Source organism: Pongo pygmaeus, chromosome 6 (assembly GCF_028885625.2).
Source record: "Pongo pygmaeus isolate AG05252 chromosome 6, NHGRI_mPonPyg2-v2.0_pri, whole genome shotgun sequence".
In the NCBI taxonomy this organism is placed as follows: domain Eukaryota; kingdom Metazoa; phylum Chordata; class Mammalia; order Primates; family Hominidae; genus Pongo; species Pongo pygmaeus.
In genome coordinates this window covers 50,123,028-50,144,484 of record NC_072379.2, presented here as the reverse complement: position 1 = coordinate 50,144,484, position 21,457 = coordinate 50,123,028, and the positions used below count along the sequence as shown (strand labels likewise).

Genomic DNA, 21,457 nt, shown 5'->3' with positions numbered 1-21,457 from the left:
TTGGCTCACTGCAACCTCTGCCTCCTGGGTTCAAGTGATTCTCCTGCCTCAGCCTCCCAAGTAGCTGGGATTACAGGCATGCCCCACCATACCTGGCTAATTTTGTATTTTTAGTAGAGACAGGGTTTCACCATGTTGGCCAGGCTGGTCTCGAACTCCTGACCTCAGGTGATCCACCCGCCTCGGCCTCACAAAGTGCTAGGATTATAGGCATGAGCCACCGCGCCTCGCCATTAAAACTGATTTTAATAATTTATGTTTATCTTTAAGGATGCCCTTCACCCTTTTTAAAGTCTTATTAAACTTAAGTTTTTCAGTAATAACCAAAAATGCCATTGCAGTTGTCTTACTGAGATATACTCACTTTCCTTTTATGGTCATCTTTAGGTATTCTAGAAGCATTGTATTGTGGATCATTTTGATTAATGAATATCTGTAAGGATGATTTCCATTTAATTTTAGATTTAAAATAATAGAAAAATAGGTGTTTTGATAGAAATATTGTTATTTTATTTGTAGCGGGGTTGTTATGTTACAGGTAAAGAACATATTTATTTTATTTCATTTTTTGTTTTGGGACAGGGTCTCACTCTGTTGCCCAGGTTGGAGTGCAATGGCATGATCATGGTTCACTGGAGCTTCAACCTCCCAGGCTCAGATAATCCTCTTACCTAAGCCTCAGCCTCCCCAGTGGCTGGGACTACAGGCATGTGCCACCAGGCCAGGCGAATTTTTTGTATTTTTTTGTAGAGATAGCATTTCGCCATGTTGCCAGGCTGGTTTTGAACTCCTGGACTCAAGCAATCTGCCTGCCTCTGCCTCCCAAAATGCTGGGATTACAGATGTGAGCCACCATGCCCAGTCAATAACTATTTTTTTATTTTGTCAGTAACTTGTTTAATTAACTACTCATGTTAATCTGTATATTCTTTTTACATAGTAGAACAGATGTTGACAAATGTTTATTTACTATTCATAAGTTGATGGAGTTTTGGTATTAAAAAAAGTAAGTTAAACCATCTGTGTAATAAAAGAAGATCATTTTCTTTTCAGAAAAAAAAATCAACATCCTGCTTGTTAAAGACTCAGGAGAAGTTTGATCATTTACCTTGATAGGGGATAGAGGCTAGTAAAGACCAAGAAAGAGGAAGAGAGAGATGGTAAAGCACGGACAAGGCTGCCAGAAAGTGTTGCTACTGGAAGAAAAGTATATTATTTCACTTTGTTTTTTTTTGTTTTTTGTTTTTTCCAGAGACAGGGTCTCACTCTGTCGCCCAGGCTGGAGTGCAGTGGTGCGATCATAACTCCTGGGCTCAAGCGATCCTCCCACCCTGGCCTTCTAAGTAGCTGGAACCACAGGCACTTTTTGTAGAAATGGGGTCTTGCTTTGTTGCCCAGGCTGGTCTCAAATTCCTGGCCTCAAGCAATCCTCCCTCTGTAGCTTCTCAAAGTGCTGGGATTAAAGGTGTCAACCACCATGCCCAGCCTGTAATACTTCACTCTCTATAGCAGAAGTCCAGTTTTTTGAGAGCATATCATGCTTGCAACTGAAAAAAAAAGTTTAATTTCTTAAAAAGAGGTTTTTATCTTATTAACAAAAAAACGAATTAGAACATTATATTTACTTACTTTGTAAGTTTCAGATGAGAAACTTAAAAAATGGGGAGGGAAGCTTCTGCAGCCTACCATTATAAAAGAACAGAGCAACTCTAGTTGCAATACCTCAGATTCTGATAAGCATTACCAGAAGCCTCAGGGCAAACTGTAAACATTGTTTCTTGATTCATAAAAGAGGAGGAAAAAAAAAAGAAATCTAGGAAATAGTTGGTAGAATTGGTTTTTCCTTGGCTTTAAAAAAAATTCAACAAAGTTTGAATGCTTTCAGGATGTCTATATCAAGAGAATGGAATGTTTTGCAGCATGTCTATATTCAGGAGAATGAAAAACATTAAGTAGAAGCCAAATAAAAGAATGCTTTGTGAAACGCCTCTGCCTTTTTACCTCAATGAAAATAGAACAGCACAAAAACCCTGGGGAACACTGTGATTTTATATGTGTGTAAATGATGTTTTTGATGTTTGTTGGAAATGATTAAGGGAGGAAGGATGTTTTTTAATCAGCCAAAAAGATACTGCTCTTAATTATATTTTGGAGAAAACAAGATGTGCATTAACTTACTCCTTCCACAGATATTTAAGTTCCTATTATATACAAGGTAAAAAGATGATGAAAAAGATATGAAACCTACCTTCAAAGAACTTACTGATGGTATGTACATACATATGTAAATGATGGCCGGGCATGGTGGCTCACGCCTGTAATCCCAACACTTTGGGAGGCCAGGGCGGGCGGATCACCTGAGGTCAGAAGTTTGAGACCATCCTGGCCAATGTGGTGAAACCCTGTCTGTACTAAAAATTCAAAAATTAGCTGGGTGTGGTGATGCATGCCTGTAGTCCCAGCTACTCGGGAGGCTGAGGCAGGAGGATTGCTTGAATCCCGGGGGTGGAGGTTGCAGTGAGCCAAGATGGTGCCACTGCACTCCAGCCTGGGCAACAGAGCAAGACTTAATCTAAAAATAAAAAAAAAGGCAATAAAAATGTACATGCATCAGTCAGTCCTTTAACATATATGACAGGGATGCTGGAGTGAGTAAATCAAAGACCCAGTTCTCATAGAACTTATACTGGGAGAAAAAAACAATAACCAAGTTAACAAATGATATAATTTCAGATACAGATAGGTGCTATGAAGCACGGCAAATCAGTAAAGTATGCTAGATGGTAGGTAACTTGGAGTGATCAGGAAAGGCCTCTGAGAAAGTACCTTTAAGCTAAGATTTGAAGAACAAATGTCAGCCACTTGAAGAATAAGAGTTGGAATTTTTAGGGGACAAGCGATCTAGGCAAAGGAATTGCAAAGCCAAAAAGCCCTGAGATAAGAATGATTTGGCTGATCCTGGACCCACATGAAGGTCAGTATGATTGAAGTCTAGTAAGCTGGGGGAAAGCAGGTAGGAGAAGAGAGGCAGGCAGGGGCCAGGGAAGGGAGTTTAGACTTTATTCTTTATTTTTAAAAAATTTTTTGTAGAGATGGGGGTCTCACTATGTTGCCTAGACTAGTCTGGGACTCTTGGCCTCAAGCAGTCCTCCCCCACTACCTCCCAAAGTGCCAGTATTACAGGAGTGAGCTACCACACCCAGCCTAGTTTCAATATTATTCCAAGTGCCATCAGAAGCGACTGGGGGATTTTTTTTTTCTTTTTTGAGATGGAGTCTTGCTCTGTTGCCCAAGCTGGAGTGCAGTGGCACGATCTCAGCTCACTGCAACTTCCACCTCCCGGGTTCAAGTGATTCTCCTGCCTCAGCCTCCCAGGTAGCTGGGACTACAGGTGCTAGCTAATTTTTTGTATTTTTTAGTAAAGACAGGGTTTCACCGTGTTAGCCAGGATGGTCTTGATCTCCTGACCTCGTGATCCACCTGCCTCAGCCTCCCACAGTGCTGGGATTACAGGCGTGAGCCACCGTGCCTGGCCATTTTATTTTTTATATATATATTTTTGAGACACAGTCTCACTCTGTCACCCAGGCTGAGTGTAGTGGTGAGATCACGGCTCACTGCAGGCCTCCACCTCTTGGGCTGAAGTGATCCTCCCACCTCAGACTCCTGAGTAGCTGGAACTACAGGCATGAGCCACCACACAAGGCTAATTTTTTTTTTTTTGTAGAGACAAGGTCTCACTATGTTGCCCAGGCTGGTTTCGAACTCTTGGACTCAAGTGATCCTCCTGCCTTGCCCTGCCAAAGTGCTGGGATTATAGGCATGAGCTACTGCACCGGGCCCACTGGAGGATTTTAAACAGTGCAGTGACATGACATGATTTATGTTTTTAAAAGCTTGCCTTGGCATCTCTGAGATTTAATAATATCTTGAATGTTTTTAAGTTCTAAGAACAAGATTCAAAAACCCCTAAGACTTCTTTCTTTTTTTCTTTAATTATTATTTTTTTTATTATACTTTAAGTTCTAGGGTACATGTGCACAACATGCAGGTTTGTTACATAGGTATACACATGTCATGATGGTTTGCTGCACCCATTAACTCATCATTTACATTAGGTATTTCTCCTAATTCTATCCCTCCCCCTGCCCCCAACCCCACAACAGGCCCTGGTGTGTGACGTTCCCCACCCTGTATCCAAGTGTTCTCATTGTTCAATTCCCACCTATAAGTGAGAACATGCAGTGTCTGGTTTTCTGTCCTTGGGATAGTTTGCTCAGAATGATGGTTTCCAGCTTCATCCATGTCCCCACAAAGGACATGAACTCATCCTTTTTTATGGCTGCATAGTATTCCATGGTGTATGTGTGCCACATTTCCTTAATCCAGTCTATCATTGATGGACATTTGGGGTTGGTTCCAAGTCTTTGCTATTGTGAATACTGCTGCAATAAACATACGTGTGCATGTGTCTTTATAGTAGCATGATTTATAATCCTTTGGATATATACCCAGTAATGGGATGGCTGGGTCAAACTGTACTTCTAGTTCTAGATCCTTGAAGAATTGCCACACTGTCTTCCACAGTGGTTGAACTAGTTTACACTCCCAGCAACAGTGTAAAAGCGTTCCTATTTCTCCACATCCCCTCCAGCACCTGTTGTTTCCTGACTTTTTAATGATCGCCATTCTAACTGGTGTGAGATGCTATCTCATTGTGATTTTGATTTGCATTTCTCTGATGACCAGTGATGATGAGCATTTTTTCATGTGTCGAAGGCCTTTTCTGCATCTATTGAGATAATCATGTGGTTTTTGTTGTTGGTTCTGTTTATGTGATGGATTACGTTTATTGATTTGCATATGTTGAACCAGCCTTGTATCCCAGGGAGGAAGCCAACTTCATCTTGGTGGATAAGTTTTTTGATGTGCTGCTGGATTCGTTTTGCCAGTATTTTATTGAGGATTTTTGCATCAATGTTCTTCAGGGATATTGGTCTAAAATTCTCTTTTTTTGTTGTGTCTCTGCCAGGCTTTGGTATCAGGATAATGCTGGCCTCATAAAATGAGTTAGGGAGGATTCCCTCTTTTTCTATTGATTGGGATAGTTTCAGAAGGAATGGTACCAGCTCCTCTTTGTACCTCTGGTAGAATTCGGCTGTGAATCTGTCTGGTGCTGGACTTTTTTTGGTTGGTAGGCTATTAATTATTGCCTTAATTTCAGAGCCATTTATTGGTCTATTCAGGGATTCAACTTCTTCCTGGTTTAGTCTTGGGAGGGTGTATGTGTCCAGGAATTTATCCATTTCATCTAGATTTTCTAGTTTATTTGCATAGAGATGTTTATAGTATTCTCTGATGGTAGTTTGTATTTCTGTGGGATCAGTGGTGATATCCCCTTTATCATTTTTTATTGCGTCTATTTGATTCTTCTCTCTTTTCTTCTTTATTAGTCTTGCTAGCAGTTTATCAATTTTGTTGATCTTTTCAAAAAGCCAGCTCCTGGATTCATTGATTTTTTGAAGGGTTTTTTGTGTCTCTATCTCCTTCAGTTCTGCTCTGATTTTAGTTATTTCTTGCCTTCTGCTAGCTTTTGAATTTGTTTGCTCTTGCTTCTCTAGTTCTTTTAATTGTGATGTTAGGGTGTCAATTTTAGATCTTTCATGCTTTCTCTTGTGGGCATTTAGTGCTATAAATTTCCCTCTACACACTGCTTTAAATGTATCCCAGAATCTGCTACGTTGTGTCTTTGTTCTCATTGGTTTCAAAGAACATCTTTATTTCTGCCTTCATTTCAGTATTTACCCAGTAGTCACTCATGAGCAGGTTGTTCAGTTTCCATGTAGTTCTGTGGTTTTGAGTGAGTTTCTTAGTCCTGAGTTCTAATTTGATTGCAGTGTGGTCTGAGAGACAGTTTATTGTGATTTCCACACATAAAACATAAGGTTTTATCTACCTTTGGTCTTTGGTTATGGTGACCTACAGATGGGGTTTTGGTGTGGATGTCCTTTTTGTTGATGTTGATGCTATTCCTTTCTGTTTGTTAGTTTTCCTTCTAACAGTCAGGCCCCTCAACTGCAGGTCTGTTGGAGTTTGCTGGAGGTCCACTCCAGACCCTGTTTGCCTGGGTATCACCAGCTGAGGCTGCAAAACAGCAAATATTGCAGAACAGCAAATATTGCTGCCTGATCCTTCCTCTGGAAGCTTTGTCTCAGAGGGGCACCTGGCTGTATGAGGTATCAGTTGGCCCCTACTGGGAGGTGTCTCCTAGTTAGGCTACATGGGGGTCAGGGGCCCACTTGAGGAGGCAGTCTGTCCATTCTCAGAGCTCAAACACCATGCTGGGAGAACCACTGCTTTCTTCAGAGCTGTCAGACAGGGATGTTTAAGTCTGCAGACGTTTCTGCTGCCTTTTGTTCAGTTCTGCCCTGCCCCCAGAGTTGGAGTCTACAGAGGCAGATAGACCTCCTTGAGCTGTGATGGGCTCCACCCAGTTCGAGCTTCCTGGCTGCTTTGTTTACCTACTCAAGCATCAGCAATGGCAGACGCCCCTTCCCCAGCCAGGCTGCTGCCTCGCAGTTCGATCTCAGACTGCTGCGCTAGCAGTGAGCAAGGCTCCATGGGCGTGGGATCCACTAAGCCAGGCATGGGATATAATCTCCTGGTGTGCATTTGCTAAGACCGTTGGAAAAGCTCAGTAGTTGGGTGGCAGTGTCCCAATTTTCCTGGTACATACTGTCACAGCTGCCCTTGGCTAGGAAAGGGAAATCCCCCGACCCCTTGCACTTCCCGGGTGAGGTGATGCCCTGCCCTGCTTCAGCTCACCCACCGTGGGCTGCACCCACTATCCAACCAGTCCCAATGAGATGAACCAGGTACCTCAGTTGGAAATGCAGAAATCACCCATCTTCTGCGTCAATCATGCTGGGAGCTGCAGACCAGAGCTGTTCCTATTCGGCCATCTTGGAATGAACCCCACTACCTGGATGGAATTTTTAAGTCAGTGGGGCTGATGAGATCACCTGGGGAGTGTACAAAGGCAGACAAGAGCATTCTGGGAAGAATTTAGAGTTCTCAGTCATTTGGTTATGGGGCAGAGGAATAAGAACCCACAAGGTTTTATCTTTCTTTCTATCTATCTACGTGTACATATATAGAGAGTAACATATATGACCATGTAACTATAACTATGCATGTGTGTGTCTGTGTGTGTATGTATGTGTATATATATATACCTATATACATATATACCTATGTACACATATATACCTATACACATATATATATATACCTATATACATATATGACTTTTTTTTCTGAACTGTTTTAAGAGTAGCTTGTAGACATGATATCCTTTTCCCGCTAAACACTTCAGAGTATGTATGTATGTAAATATATATAAGTATATGTGTATATGTACAGTCATGTGTCACTTACTGATGGGGATAAGTTCTGAGAAAAATGTGTCACTAGGTGATTTTGTCATTGTGGGAACATCATGGAATGTACTTACATAAACCTAGATGGTGTAGCCTATTGCTCCTAGTCTACAAACCTGTATAGTATGTTACTATACTGAATACTGGAGGTAATTGTAACACAATGGTAAGTACACACACACACACACACACACACACACACAGAGAGAGAGAGAGAGAGAGAGAGAGAGAATATAAAGCCAATGTAGTAAAATGTTACTATATTGGGAATCTGAATGATTCCTGGGATCCAGGAATCTTTGTTCCACTTCTGCTCTCTCTCTCTATGTGTGTACATGTAAACCTTTCACAACTTTTCTGTAAGTCTGAAATAATGGCAAAATAAAGTGGTGCAAATTGAGTACTGAGGTGGATGATGACCTCACTTTGGACTAGGTAAGAAATCTTGTAAGATATAATATTCAGCTGGATTTGTATTTAGAAATTCAAAGGTGATGAGCAGGGCATTTTGGTAGTGGGAGTAGGATGAGCATGCCATAGAGGTGGCAAATAGCAGGGTTTGTTCAGGAATGAACAGCAGGTGATTGGGTTCTCATCTCTGAGTGCTTTCCTTGGCACTGAACACTAAGCAAAGTGGGTGGTAAGGTCATTTGCAGAGAGTAAAGGGGTGGGATGGGAAATGTGATCGAGACTGTGATAGGGATTCAAATGGATTCTGATTCAAATTGTTCAAATGGATTCTGAGCAACATTAATGGTCCAGTGGAATAAATTTGAAATGGAATTGGCTCAATTTATTGTCTTTTTCTGGCAATGTTGAGCAAGCCAGGAAAACAGAACAGTTAGAGATCAGCAAGTTAAGTGCAGCAAGAAGGACAAGAGACCAAGGAGAATGGTATTAAAATAGTTTCTCTTGAGGTCTGGCTGGGAAGGAGCAAGTGAGGCTTAAAGGAGGATGGGCAGTGTTTGGGAAGAGACCCAAGAAAGGACGATGGCAGGATCTGGAAATCTTAGACTATTCACAGTCTTGTTTCCTCATCTACTATTTTAAGGAGCTGGATTAGGTGATCTGTAAATTCCCTGACGGCTCTAAGGTTTTGTTTTGAGACAAAGTCTCGCTCTGTAGCCCAGGCTGGAGTGCAGTGGCATGGTCTCGGCTCATCGCAACCTCCACCTCCCAGGTTCAAGCGATTCTCCTGCCTCAGCCTCCCGAGTAGCTGGGATTACAGGTGTGCATCACTGCACCCAGCTAATTTTAGTAGAGACAAGGTTTCACCATGTTGGCCAGGCTGGTGGTTTGGTTTTGTTTTAAACTCCCTTTTTTCTTGGCCTCCTTTTCAAAATAGATTGAGCTACGTATGAGGCATGTGGCCTCTTAGAAAAGGGTATGGTAGGAGATCAAGGTTAACACCTGGGCATAGCTATAAAGCCCAAGCTATAATATTTTCAGTTAGGGCCCAAAGCTGAAAAAGGAGAATGAACTGAAGGTTAGGACTGGAAGGGAGGGGGAGGGGACTTGCAGGTTTAGGAGGAGTGAGCAGCAGTGAAGAAGAGATAAGGAGGCAAGATTAGAATCAGGAGACCAGGTTTGGGGTTTGAAATCTTGGAGCTGGAGCATTTCCAAGTGTTGATTGGAGTCCATGTGTGGTCATACATGTGGGTGGATGAAAAGGGAGGAGGAGGTCAGTACAGTTGGAAGGTTTGAGGAATGGTAGGGTCAGAGTATAGGAAGGAGGCCAGGTGCGGTGGCTCATGCCTGTAATCCCATCACTTTGGGAAGCCGAGGCAGGCAGATCACCTGAGGTCAGGAGTTTGAGACCAGCCTGGCAAACATGGTGAAACCCTGTCTTTACTAAAATACAAAAAATTAGTCAGGTATGGTGGTGGGCACCTGTAATCCCAGCTACTTGGGAGGCTGAGGCAGGAGAATCGCTTGAATCTGGGAGGTGGAGGTTGCAGGAGCTAAGATGGTTACACTGCACTCCAGTCTGGGTGGACAGAGTGAGACTCCATCTCAAAAAAAAAAAAAAAAAAAAAAAAAAATGAAGGAGACTGTGGTCCCGGAGAATACATCAGCAAACAGCAAACATCTCTTGAGGGCCTATTAAGTGCCAGGCATGAATGGGACTGAGGAAAACTGGGATGGTGTCAGACTCTGAGAAGCAGGAAAGAGGAGAGTGAAAGTGTATGTCCTGAACCTCAACATTTGGAAGGATTAATGAAAGAATAAATGAACCCTGGGTCTGGAAATAGCACGTGAGGTGAAATTTTTGAAGTGTTTAGAAGATCACTAAATTCATGACAGACATCAATGGAGTACAATAAATCTGTTACATTCTCTTGTATCAAATTTAAGAAGATTTGTGGCCGGGCGCTTTGGCTTATGCCTGTAGTCTCAGCACTTTGGAAGGCCGAGGTGGGCAGATCACCTGAGGTCAGGAGTTCAAGACCAGCCTGGCCAACATGATGAAACCCTGTCTCTACTAAAAAATAATAATAATAATAATACAAAAATTAGCCGGGCATGGTGGCGGGTGCCTGTGATCCCAGCTACTCGGGAGGCTGAGGCAGGAGAATCACTTGAACCTGGGAGGTGGAGGTTGCAGTGAGCAGAGTTGTGCCACTGCACTCCAGCCTGAGTGACAGTGTCTGTCTCAAAAAAAAAAAAAAAAAAGATTTGCAAAATGTCTGTTTGCACGGGAGGAAAATTTAAGATGTTATATTTGATGTTCAATAAATTGACTCTGATATTTAGGAAACACTGGCCTCTGTTATTTCTGTAATATTTAAGAGTGACTTCTATGATATCACTAAAAAATTAAATTTTGTAAAAATAGCTTTTTTTTTTTTTTTGAGACGGAGTCTCGCCTTGTCGCCCAGGCTGGAGTGCAGTGGCGCGATCTCGGCTCACTGCAAGCTCTGCCTTCCGGGTTCACGCCATTCTCCTGCCTCAGCCTCCCGAGTAACTGGGACTACAGGTGCCCGTCACCAGGCTCGGCTAATTTTTTTGTATTTTTAGTAGAGACAGGGTTTCACCGTGTTAGCCAGGATGGTCTCGATCTCCTGACCTCATGATCCACCCGCCTCGGCCTCCCAAAGTGCTGGGATTACAGGCGTGAGCCACCACACCCAGGCAAAAATAGCTTTAAGAAATCTAGGTATGGAAAAGAAAAGTTACCAATATAAAAAGTATGGTGTGATAAGTACATAAAATAAATCTTACTCTTTATGAAAGGATTTACTGTTGTCCTTTAAATATGAATTATCTTAATATCCTTATTAACCACAAGAGAAAATAAAAAGGAGATTAAAGTTGTATGCATTTTGAGATTAGTCTATTGAATAAAGGAGTTATGCCTGTAGTTGCACTGGTTTTTGGAAACAATATAATATGTTCAGAAAGCACAATATGTTCATGCTCACTCTGGAATCTGAAACATCTTCATCAATTAAACTAGAAAAAAAATCTATGTGACAATAAGAATCATTAATAGTAGAGATTAGTACCATTAATCATTAATCATTAATAGTAGAGAGTAGTAACAAGTAAAATAGCCCTTTTCAATAACATATAGATAACATCCTTTGATGGTTGTTGTTTCTTCATTATAATAAATGTGTAGAACTAGAAATACCATTTGACCCAGCAATACCATTACTGGGTATATAGCCAAAGGATTATAAATCATTCTACTATAAAGACACATGCACACATATGTTTATTGTGGCACTGTTCACAATAGCAAAGACTTGGAACCAACCCAAATGCCCACCAATGATAGACTAGATAAAGAAAATGTGGCACATATGCACCATGGAATACTATGCAGCCATAAAAAAGGATGAGTTCATGTCCTTTGCGGGGACATGGATGAAGCTGGAAACCATCATTCCCAGCAAACTAACACAGGAACAGAAAACCAAACAGCGCATGTTCTCACTCATAAGTGGGAGTTGAACAATGAGAACACATGGACAGAGGGAGGGGAACATCACACACCAGGGTCTGTAGTAGGGTCCTAGGAGAGTTAGGGGAGGGATAGCATTAGGAGAAATACCTAATATAGATGACAGGTTGATGGGTGCAGCAAACCACCATGGCACGTGTATACCTATGTAACAAACCTGCGCATTCTGCACATGTACTCCAGAACTTAAAGTATAATAATAATTTTAAAAAGTGTAAAAGAAGTGGCCCTTCAGCCAAATAACCTGAGGTAGAGAACTTGAGTTTAGCTCTTCTTGCCACTGCCTTATGATTAGGTCTTGGCCTTTTCTCTCCCTGTAAAAATAAGAAGATTTGTGTTATTGTATTACTTTGTGAATTAAGTATAAATAGTCTATAAAAATTAAATATAAATAGTATTTTTAAAAGTATAAAAATAGTATAAAATATAAAATACAAATGCGTGTGACTGTATTTTGAAAAATTAACTGTAAATATACAGCATTTGGAGGGTCTTTGTTGCAGTCCCTGCTTTCAAATTTTTGTGTTTTTCAGCCTTTTTATCAGCAATCTTATCTGCAAAAGACATAATTATTATTTCCTTTGTTTAAAAGAGCAGGTCTTAGAAGGAGCAAATACTCATTTTCCAGGGCTATCTTTAATCTCTAGTTATTTCTACTTCAGACTCTTGGTTCTATTCTTAAATTAATGTATTATGGTGTGGTTTTTATTTAAATAACTTGGGAAGTTTTGTGTTTTATTTAAATAAGTAGGGAAGACACTTTTGTTGATTTAGGCCAATCCCTTAGCCTCTATACATCTCAGTTTTCCCATCTCTAAAATAGGAATAAGAGTTATTCTTATATTCATTTATTTACCAAGTATCTACTGCACTCATGTGCCAGAAGGTGCTGGGTTACAGCTATAAACAAGTCCCTGCACTGCCATAGCTTACACTCTAGTAGGAAGGCCTAGCTAATAAACATAAATACATAACTAAAATAATGTCAGATAGTGGCAAATGTGATGAAGAAGTCAGAGTAATAGAATGGAAAGTGATTGGTGGGCAGAGAAGACAGGGGTGGCCACCTGATCAAAGAAGTCCTCTTTCAGGAGGTAGCACATGCAAGCTTAGGCCCAAATAATGAGGAGCAGACGAGCTAAATCTAGAGGAAGAGTGTCCAGGCAGTGGAAAGTCCTTGAGGCAGGAAGAAATTTGGCATTTTTTTATGACCAGAAAAAAGGCCTGAAGCTGGAGCATAGTGAAAACAAAAAAAAAAAAGGGAAAGTATTGTGATGTTAGGAGAATACTAGGTTATTTGGAGAGGCAGGTAGGTTCCAGATCATGCATGGCCTTGTAGGTATGATAAGGATATTACTGGATATCATTTTAATTGCAACGAAAGACATAGAGCAGCTCCAAACAAGGAATTGACACTGCAAAATTTACATTTGAAAAAGATCCCTCTCTATAAATAAACTACTAAAACTAAAAAGATCAGCAACAACAAAGATATGTAGGAATAAATTTAACAAAAGTTTACAGATCTTTATGTAAGTTTGTTATAGACATTTTTAGCAGGTATAATGAAGATATACCATGCTCATAAATGGGTAGCATTGCTGTCACAAACATGCAAATTCTCTCCAAATTATGTGATAAATTCAGTGCAATTTGAATTAAAAATCAGAAGAGGATTTCCTTTTCTTTTTCCTTTTATTTTTGGAGCTTAAGAATCTGACCCTAAAATTCATGTGGAAGAACAATGAGGCAAAATAATCCAACTTGAATTGGAATTTGCCCTACCAGACATCAACATTTATAACTAATATAGTGTGATATTGGGAGAGGAATAGACAGACCAGTAGAACAGAATAGAGCCCGACATAGACCTATGTGTACATAAAAAGTTGAGGCTGAACATGGTGGCTTACACCTGTAATCCCAGCACTTTGGAAGGCCAAGGTGGGAGGATCATTTGAGGCCAGGAGTTGGAGACCAGCCTGGGCAGCAAAGTGAGATCCTGTCTCTACAAAAAATTTTAAAAATTAGCGGGGTGTGGTGGCATGCACCTGTTGTCCCAGATACTTGGAAGGCTGAGATGTGAAGATTGCTTGAGGCCAGGAATTTGAAGCTGCAGTGAGCTGTGATCGTGCTGCTGCACTCCAGCCTGGATGACAGAGCAAGACCCTATTTCAAAAAATAAAATAAAATAAAATAAAATAAAATAAAATAAAAAAGAACTGTTGGGCAGGCGCGGTGGCTCATGCCTATAATACTAGCACTTTGGGAGGTCTAGTTGGGTGGATCACTTGTGGCCAGCAGTTCGAGACCAGCCTGGCCAACATGGGGAAACCCCAACTCTACTAAAAACACAAAAATTAGCTAGACTTGGTGGCATATGCCTGTTGTCCCAGCTACTTGGGAGGCTGAGGCAGGAGAATTGCTTGAACTCAGGGGGCAGAGGTTGTAGTCAGCCGAGATCAGGCCACTGCACTCCATCCTTGGCGAAAGAGTGAGACCCTGTCTCAGGGAAAAAAAAAAAAGAAAAGTTGATATATGATAAAAGTGGTATTACAGGTCAATGAGAGAAAGGATGGACAATTTAATAACTGCTGCTAAGACAACTGGTTATCCATACAAAAAACAAGATCAATCCAGATAGTTTAAAGACAAAAGCATGAAAAGCTATACTTTAAAATATGTAGAAGAAAGTACAGCAGAACATCTTTATTATCCCAGGGTATGGAAGGATTCCTTAAGGCATAAAAAACACAAACCCTAAAGGAAAATATATATGGTATATGTGTATGTGTATGTGTGTATGTGTGTGTGTATCATTAGTTATATTAAATACTTCTGTACATCTGAAACATCATAAAGTAAAGACAAGCCACAAACCAAAAAATTGGCAAGCCGAAAAACCAACAAAGTTTATTTTCCCAGAAAATAGTAAACAACCAACAAAAACCCTATGAATCCATAAGAAAAAGGCAAATAATTGCACAGAAAAATGGGCAAGGATATAAAGTTGAAAATCACAGAAAAAGAAATATGAAAGTCCAATAAATACAAAATCATGTTCACCTTCACTAGTGATAAGAGAAAGGCACTCAAACAAGAATGGCAAAATTTAAAATGTATCCACACATTGGGGAGGAACTAGAGCAGCAGCCAGGGGCATATACTACTGACTGGAGTATCATTTGTTATGACCATTTTGAAGAGCAGTTTATTTTTAATATCTGGTAATAATATTCCTAGGTATATTGCTCTAGACAAAGTTTTGCATGTACATGTAAAGGATAGTCATGGCGTCATGGGATCTTTGGAATGAAAAACTGAAATAAGCTAAATGTCCATTAACAGGATAATGGGTACACAAATTACAAGTATATTTGTATAATAGAATTTAGCAGTGAACATGAATGAAATGCAGCTATAGTTATTAGTGAGGATAAATCCCATAAAGATATTATTGGGCCAGAAAAAGTTGCAGAAAGACTTACATTCTGCAAATAAAATTCATATATAAAACACTAGATATTATTATGGATATACATATACATGTAGATGTGATAAAAGTATACATATTTCTATGGGAATGATAAACATCAAATCAAGACAGTTTTAGCCCGGAAGAGTGGGAAGATGAATGAGAATAGGAAGGGACACACGGGAGACTTCAATTACATGTGGGATGTTTTATATTTTTTTAAGCTAGGTGGCTGGTATACGGTTATGTTTTATTATTCACATCTTTATTGTATTTCATAACATAATTTTTTTGTTTTCAAATTTTTTTGTTATTTGTTATATAACACAATTTTTAAAAATACAAAAATCATTCTAGCCTAGAAACTGAAGAATGAACTGCCGGGGGTTAAGAATGAAAGGAGGTATGGTAGGAGACAATTGTAGTACCCTAGGAGAGTAGACTTGAATATCTACCATAGTTTCTGGCACATAGTAGGTGTTTCAGTCTTAGGAGTTATTTAATTGTGATGGTTGCCATTATTACTATCATCATCATTATCAAGATAGAAACCAAAGACATAGTGGGATGGTGAGGGAAGATACACTAAATGTTGTGAGTAGCTATCTTACGCTAGGTGCTTTACCTCTTTTAGTCTTAACTAGAATCTAGTTGAGGTAGACACAAAGAAACTAAGGCTCATAGAAGTGATAGCCAGAAGGCACAACGGCTACATAAATTTCTAATGACTCATTTTCCAACGTTGTTTAAAACACGCATACACACACAGACACGCCCCAAATACATACACCCCTTTCCTGTCACACTTGAAAAAAATTCAAGTATCTTTTTCCTTTATTCATAAGTAACACATTCTGGGTTAAATATTAATAATTCCATATACTACACACTCGGACAGTGTCTTATTACTTATTACGGAATATTTTTGGATTATGCCTCTCCATTTTTCATCTGCCCCTCCTAACAACTCTGAGGAAATCAGGGTAGATGATTATTCCTGTTACACAGATGAGTAAACTAAAATACAAACAGGCTAAATCAGAAGTTCTTGGCCTGGTGTCCATGAACTTCACGAAATCCTGTTAAATAGTTTATGATTAAATGGTCATTTTTCTAGGTAGAGGGTCAGTTTTAATATATTTTGAAAGGCATCCATGACTCCCCACAAAGGTTAAAAAAAAAAACCCCATGGGTTAACCGATTTGGCTAACTGGGTGGAGCCCTGACCCCAAGCAATATTTCCCTTACCCCTTGCCCTGATTTCCATCATGTACAATCTATCATACAAAAATTCAAATTAAAAATATTAGTAAATACTTTTTGTAATGTTGACTGACTGCTAAGATGGACATATTATTAAACATATTGAAACCACTTAGTTGGGAGGAATAGTTCTGTTTTGTTCAGCTCATGGACAGTCACTCTTAACTTTTCACATGAACAAATCAAGAACTGTCATCTTTACCTACACAGACTTGTTATAGAAGAAATGAATCTGATACAGAAATTATGTAACCTATCTTACAATTTGGAGTACTCTACAAAGAATAAGCAGGAGACACAGCCTTAGCTAGTGTAGAAAACGGATCATGAGCTGAGAACAGGGTTTTCATCTCGTTGGACCAGTTCCTTTAACGTTTTCGAGCGTCCCTTCTCTCGGCTGTAAAAGGAAGGATTGAACTAGATAGAGGGCTTGTCAGAATTCCTCCCGCTCTAACACTGTACACAGTTGGATGGAATTTAAAATAAAAAATTGTGCACGAACGCTTCACACAGTCTGTTAATTTTAGCTTTATTTCATTGGCTTAGAGTGTCGGGGACCCACCGGACCTGCCTTTTCTGAGGGCCAGGCCTGCAGTCCCCCTTTTGGGGACTAGGAGTTGGGTGTGACCTGGGAAACAAAGCTACTGAAGGCCAACGGGCTAGCAGCACCTGAAACACAAGGGCTCTTTGTCTGGCTCTGTAGCCCAGGCTGGAATGCAGCGGTGTGATCTCTGCTCACTGCAACCTCCACTTCCCGGGTCCCAGTTCAAGCAATTCTCCTGCCCCAGCCTGCGGAGTAGCTGGGATTACAGGCACACGACACCATGCCTATCTAATTTTTTTGTATTTTTAGGAGAGACGGGGTTGCACCATGTTGGCCAGGCTGGTCTTGAACTCCTGACCTTGTGATCTGCCGGCCTCGGCCTCCCACAGTGCTGGGATTACGTCCGGCCAACACAAGGGCTCTTAATCCTTTTTTTTCTTTTTTGAGGCAGGGTCTCACTCTGCCGCCCAGGCTGGACTGCAGTAGTGAGATCACAGCTCACTGCAGCCATGACCTCCTGGGCTCAAGCGATCCTCCAGCCTCAGCCTCCCCAAATGCTGAGAATATAGGCATGCGCCACTACTCCCGAACTTAATACTTTATTTAGGAATGAAGGAAGGCAGGAACGCCCAAACGCGGTTGGTGTGAAGTAGTCGCCTTAAAGCTGAGTGGAATGTGTGGTCGTTGTGGGTGGAGCCGGGAACCCAACACGGTTGGAGGGCAGGAAGCGCCCCGCTGACCGCCTCCACCCCGCGGCGACGGCTGGGAGGGGGCCGGGGAAGTAGGCGCGGCCGCCCCTGGGAACCACCCAGCCCGGCGCGGCCACGTGACCGAGCGCAGGGGCGGGGAGAGGGCCCCCGGCTCCGCCCAGCGCGCATGCTCGCAGCTCGGCGCTGAAATTCAAATTTGAACGGCTGCAGAGGCCGAGTCCGACACTGGAAGCCGAGAGGAGAGGTCAGCTGGTTGTGGGAGAGTTACCCCGCCGCAGACACCTGGTCTTTTCCAGGAGACACACTGAGCTGAGACTCACTTTTCTCTTCCTGAATTTGAACCACCGTTTCCATCGTCTCATAGTCCGACGCCTGGGGCGATGGATCCGTTTACGGAGGTGAGTGAGTTTGCGGGTGCAGCCAGCCATGACCCACAGCTCTAGGCCCCCCCCCCGCCCTCTGTCAACCTCTGGGCGAACCCCCACCGGGCGGAGGGCGCGTGTGTGCGCGTGCGCAGTGTGTGCGGGCTGGGGTCGGGCTGGCTGAGGATACCGAGCAGTGGCCGCGGCTGCGGCCTGCTGTGGTTGGTGGGTTCCTCTGAGATTTTGTTGTTCCGGTCCTACAGATAAAACTCACGGAGGAAGGCTTTGAGTCTGCCCTAAAAGGCCGTAGTGAGAGGTCTTTCAGCCCCCGCTTTTACCAAGTCCCTCTGCAGTCCTGGCGCAGCAAGAGTGAGGCGCAGGCCTGCGGAACGGGTCCTGCTGGAAGCAGCTGGAATGCCCTGCAGGGCGGAGTCGGGGGCCGGTGACTCAGTGCGGCTGCCGCCGGGAAAGGCAGTGGGATGTGTGATTTGCGGAGTTCACGCAGCCCGCAGAGAAGATGCTGATGAAATGACAGCAAAACGTTAAAACAAGCAGGTGCTAGAAACGACTGCATTCGTTCATAAAAAGCCAGTAGTCCTTGAGATCCCATTGTTCAGCTAACTAACGAAGAAGTTCATACCCGGGACTGACCATTTTAATTAAAACAGTGCAAGTGTACCGAGCAAAACTATCAGCTCACGATTTTAGAGCAAATAAATAAACTTTTCGGTGTTTCTGGGGCATATCATTACAGTACTTATTTCATCTTTTGTTCCTTTGTATATGGGTTACATGGTTATTGTGTCGATTTCTTTAGTTTTAGCTTTTGTGGAAAATGTGCGTTGTCACATTCGGGAGTGTTTTGTTGCCAGTTGTCCACTCTCTTTTATTCCAGGACAGTTCCTCTTTCTTTAGGCTGTTGTGCAAATTTCAAACTGTTAGTTTTTGAGTGTTGCAAAGTGGACCTAAAACTGTTTACACTGATTCAGAAACTTAAATGCTGTGAAGAGTGGTAATTCTTTCGGGGAGATGTAATTATAATTCTATAAGTTATGTATAAGATATTAATTACAGGTTTTAGCAATTAGAGTTTACTTATATTCAAGCATGACATAATCTATTTTTCTGTTTCAAATTCTTAATCATCTTGGGACAAATACATCAATTTTTTTCACCTTCCTTAAAGGTTCTAATAGAAAAATCGAGAGCCTAATTTTGTATTAGCCTTAAAATAGGGCTGGTCATGCACCAAATATCTTTCACTTACACTGAGGTCGAAAAGGTTGTGTTTATTTTATCTAAATTAGAATAGGATTCCTTAAAACATTAGTCCTATGTGTCTTCCTAAGTAACAGACAGGAACAAAGCATTTTTAAGTTGGCTGAAAATTGCACTTCATTTTACTTAAAAATGTCATTCTGAAGGTAGTACAAATCTCAATTGAAAGAAACTTTAACTGTTTAGATCGTTTTAGGATGTGCTTAGAAATATGTATGGTTTGTATTATGAAAAGTTAGATCACTTGCAGTTGGAAAAACAGCTTAGACGTCTTTTCCTTAATAGGTAATGAATGAACTACTTGAATTGATTCCAACTCTTGGGTGCTTAATTATAGCATTCATAACATTTGCACAGTGAAATGAGCTACTGGTACAGTTCTTTGTCTATCGACTGAAAGTCAGTATAAAATGACTTTCTCAACCAGGGTTTCCTCTCAGAACCATGGTACACAGGAAAATTGAGAGACTATTTTCTCAATTCCCCCAAGGATAATTCAATGCCACCCTACAAACATGGGAAATAAGTCTATTACATTAATGCCAGGGTATTAGGGCTTAATTATTTTGGTAACTCCAGTTGAGAAAGGTTACAATCATGGTAAACTCTCTTTTCCTCAAACAAGACTGTTCTGCATCGGTCTTCCTGCCGTCGCTGATACTGTTCTGGCACTCTTTTTTTTTTTTTTAAGACGGAGTCTTGCACTGTTGCCCAGGTGACAAAACCATAAACTCACTACTCATAACATCAAGAGTTTGAAGTTCTACTCACAGGTGATAGTCATCCCAGTACAAGAATACTACAAAGAAACCCAGAGTGAAGTGTACCAATACAGAACTTTCTTTATAAAAACCTTAAAAGGGAAAAAGCTATAATTAAAATACTTCACAGAAGCATATTTTATTGTAGATGCTTTAGATCCTTTTATGTCTGCAGGCTGCATATAAATAAGTAAACAAATAAACATGCCACTACCATTTTTAGTGGAATTTCTCTTATTTTCCAGAATTAAATGAAGGTCCCTGAGGAAGAGCTGCTAGAGCATATTGAAAATAATAAGAAGTTAATTTATATTGAGTCTACTGTGTTAAAGAAGGCAAGGAAATTAGTAAAATCTCCTAGAAAAATTTGTCAGAGATGACTTTGGGGTGTATGTGACAAAAGTTGTTCAGGGACCATAAGCTTCAGTTATCTGAGATTCATACATGTGGGCTATCTTACTTCTTGAATATGTTATTGCAGTGTTTTTTTTTTTTAATGTCTACACTGTTTGAGAAAGGTGTGATAGTTCAAGGAATATACCTTGTATTTAAAAGAGTTTTAAAATTCCTGATATACTATTATAAGGAACAGCTACTTTTATTGAGCTATTGAGTTTATATATTTCAGATATATAATTTCTTTTAAATTAATAACGTTTGGTGTTTATAGCTTTATTTCACAGATTAGGGAATTTTTTTGCGTATCTATTTAATTTTTTTTAATCTGGGAATTTTTTAATCTAATGTAAGCAATAGAACATTCATATATGTTTGAATGACAAAATCACATTCTTTTGTTGTGACCTACTGCTCATGGTAACTGAAGCTGTACTGACTCACAAATATTCTAACTGACCAGAATGGAATGTGGGCATGTCCATGAATGAATATAATTAGGCTAGTGTTGTATCTGGGAAGTGAGAGATATAGCAATTGAAAAATTACAAATTTATTAATTTAGAAAGGAGACATTATTTCTTTTTTCTTTCTTCGTTTTTTTTGAGACAGAGTCTCGTTCTCACCCAGACTGGAGTGCAATGGTGCGATCTTGGCTCAATGTAACTTCCACCTCCCAGGTTCAAGTGATTCACCTGCCTCAGCCTCCCAAGTAGCTGGGACTACAGGCATGCACCACCATGCCTGGCTAATTTTTGTATTTTTAGTAGAGACGGGGTTTCACCGTGTTTGCCAAGCTGGTCTCAAATTCCTAGCCTCAAGTGATCCGCCTGCCTTGGCCTCCCAAAGTGCTGGAATTACAAGCATGAGCCACTGTGCCCAGCAGAGACTTTCTTATAAAGGCTTACAGCCTACAGTGTGGCCATCCTGACAGGCTGGGAAACAAATTTAATAGCTTCGGGCAGAGACTGGAAACAGGCACTTCAAGAGAGGAGAAGCTGGAACAGGGATTTATGCCTAAAGGGTTAGCCAGGTATACATATTCAACAGGTTATAGGCAGAGCTATGAGTATTTACAAAGAGGTCCTGATGGGTGGGTACTGAACAAACGTGCAGTTACATGCATCCCATGTTCACTTTGGGATGAAGACTTAACATGTAAATACATTACAGTTGCGCCCTGTATGTCAAAAGGTGAGGTGGGGACATGAAGGCATTCCAGTGAGCAGCCTCTGTAAACTGGCCGAATCAGTTCATGGTTG

At 41.0% G+C, this 21,457-nt stretch overlaps 2 protein-coding genes across 8 annotated transcripts in view; one reads left to right on the top strand and one right to left on the bottom strand.

The window, feature by feature from the left end:
* MATCAP2 (microtubule associated tyrosine carboxypeptidase 2) overlaps positions 1–17,826 on the bottom strand; it is a 64,417-nt gene extending 46,591 nt beyond the window's left edge. Inside the window, exons 1-2 of the mRNA XM_054493701.2 lie at positions 17,719–17,826; positions 11,651–11,720 (exon numbers count right to left, since the gene is read on the bottom strand). Coding sequence (XP_054349676.1) covers positions 11,651–11,720; positions 17,719–17,826 — 178 coding nt within the window. The remainder of the gene's footprint in view (positions 1–11,650; positions 11,721–17,718) is intronic.
* ANLN (anillin, actin binding protein) overlaps positions 17,530–21,457 on the top strand; it is a 63,553-nt gene continuing 59,625 nt past the window's right edge. For 5 of the 7 annotated variants that reach the window (XM_063667392.1, XM_063667391.1, XM_063667390.1 and 2 more), the window contains exon 1: positions 17,541–17,796. In XM_063667392.1, coding sequence (XP_063523462.1) covers positions 17,779–17,796 — 18 coding nt within the window. In that variant the 5' untranslated portion in view covers positions 17,541–17,778. Of the gene's footprint in view, positions 17,797–21,457 lie in introns of all 7 variants that reach the window. The other 2 variants (XM_054493690.2, XM_063667388.1) reach the window with 1 other exon arrangement.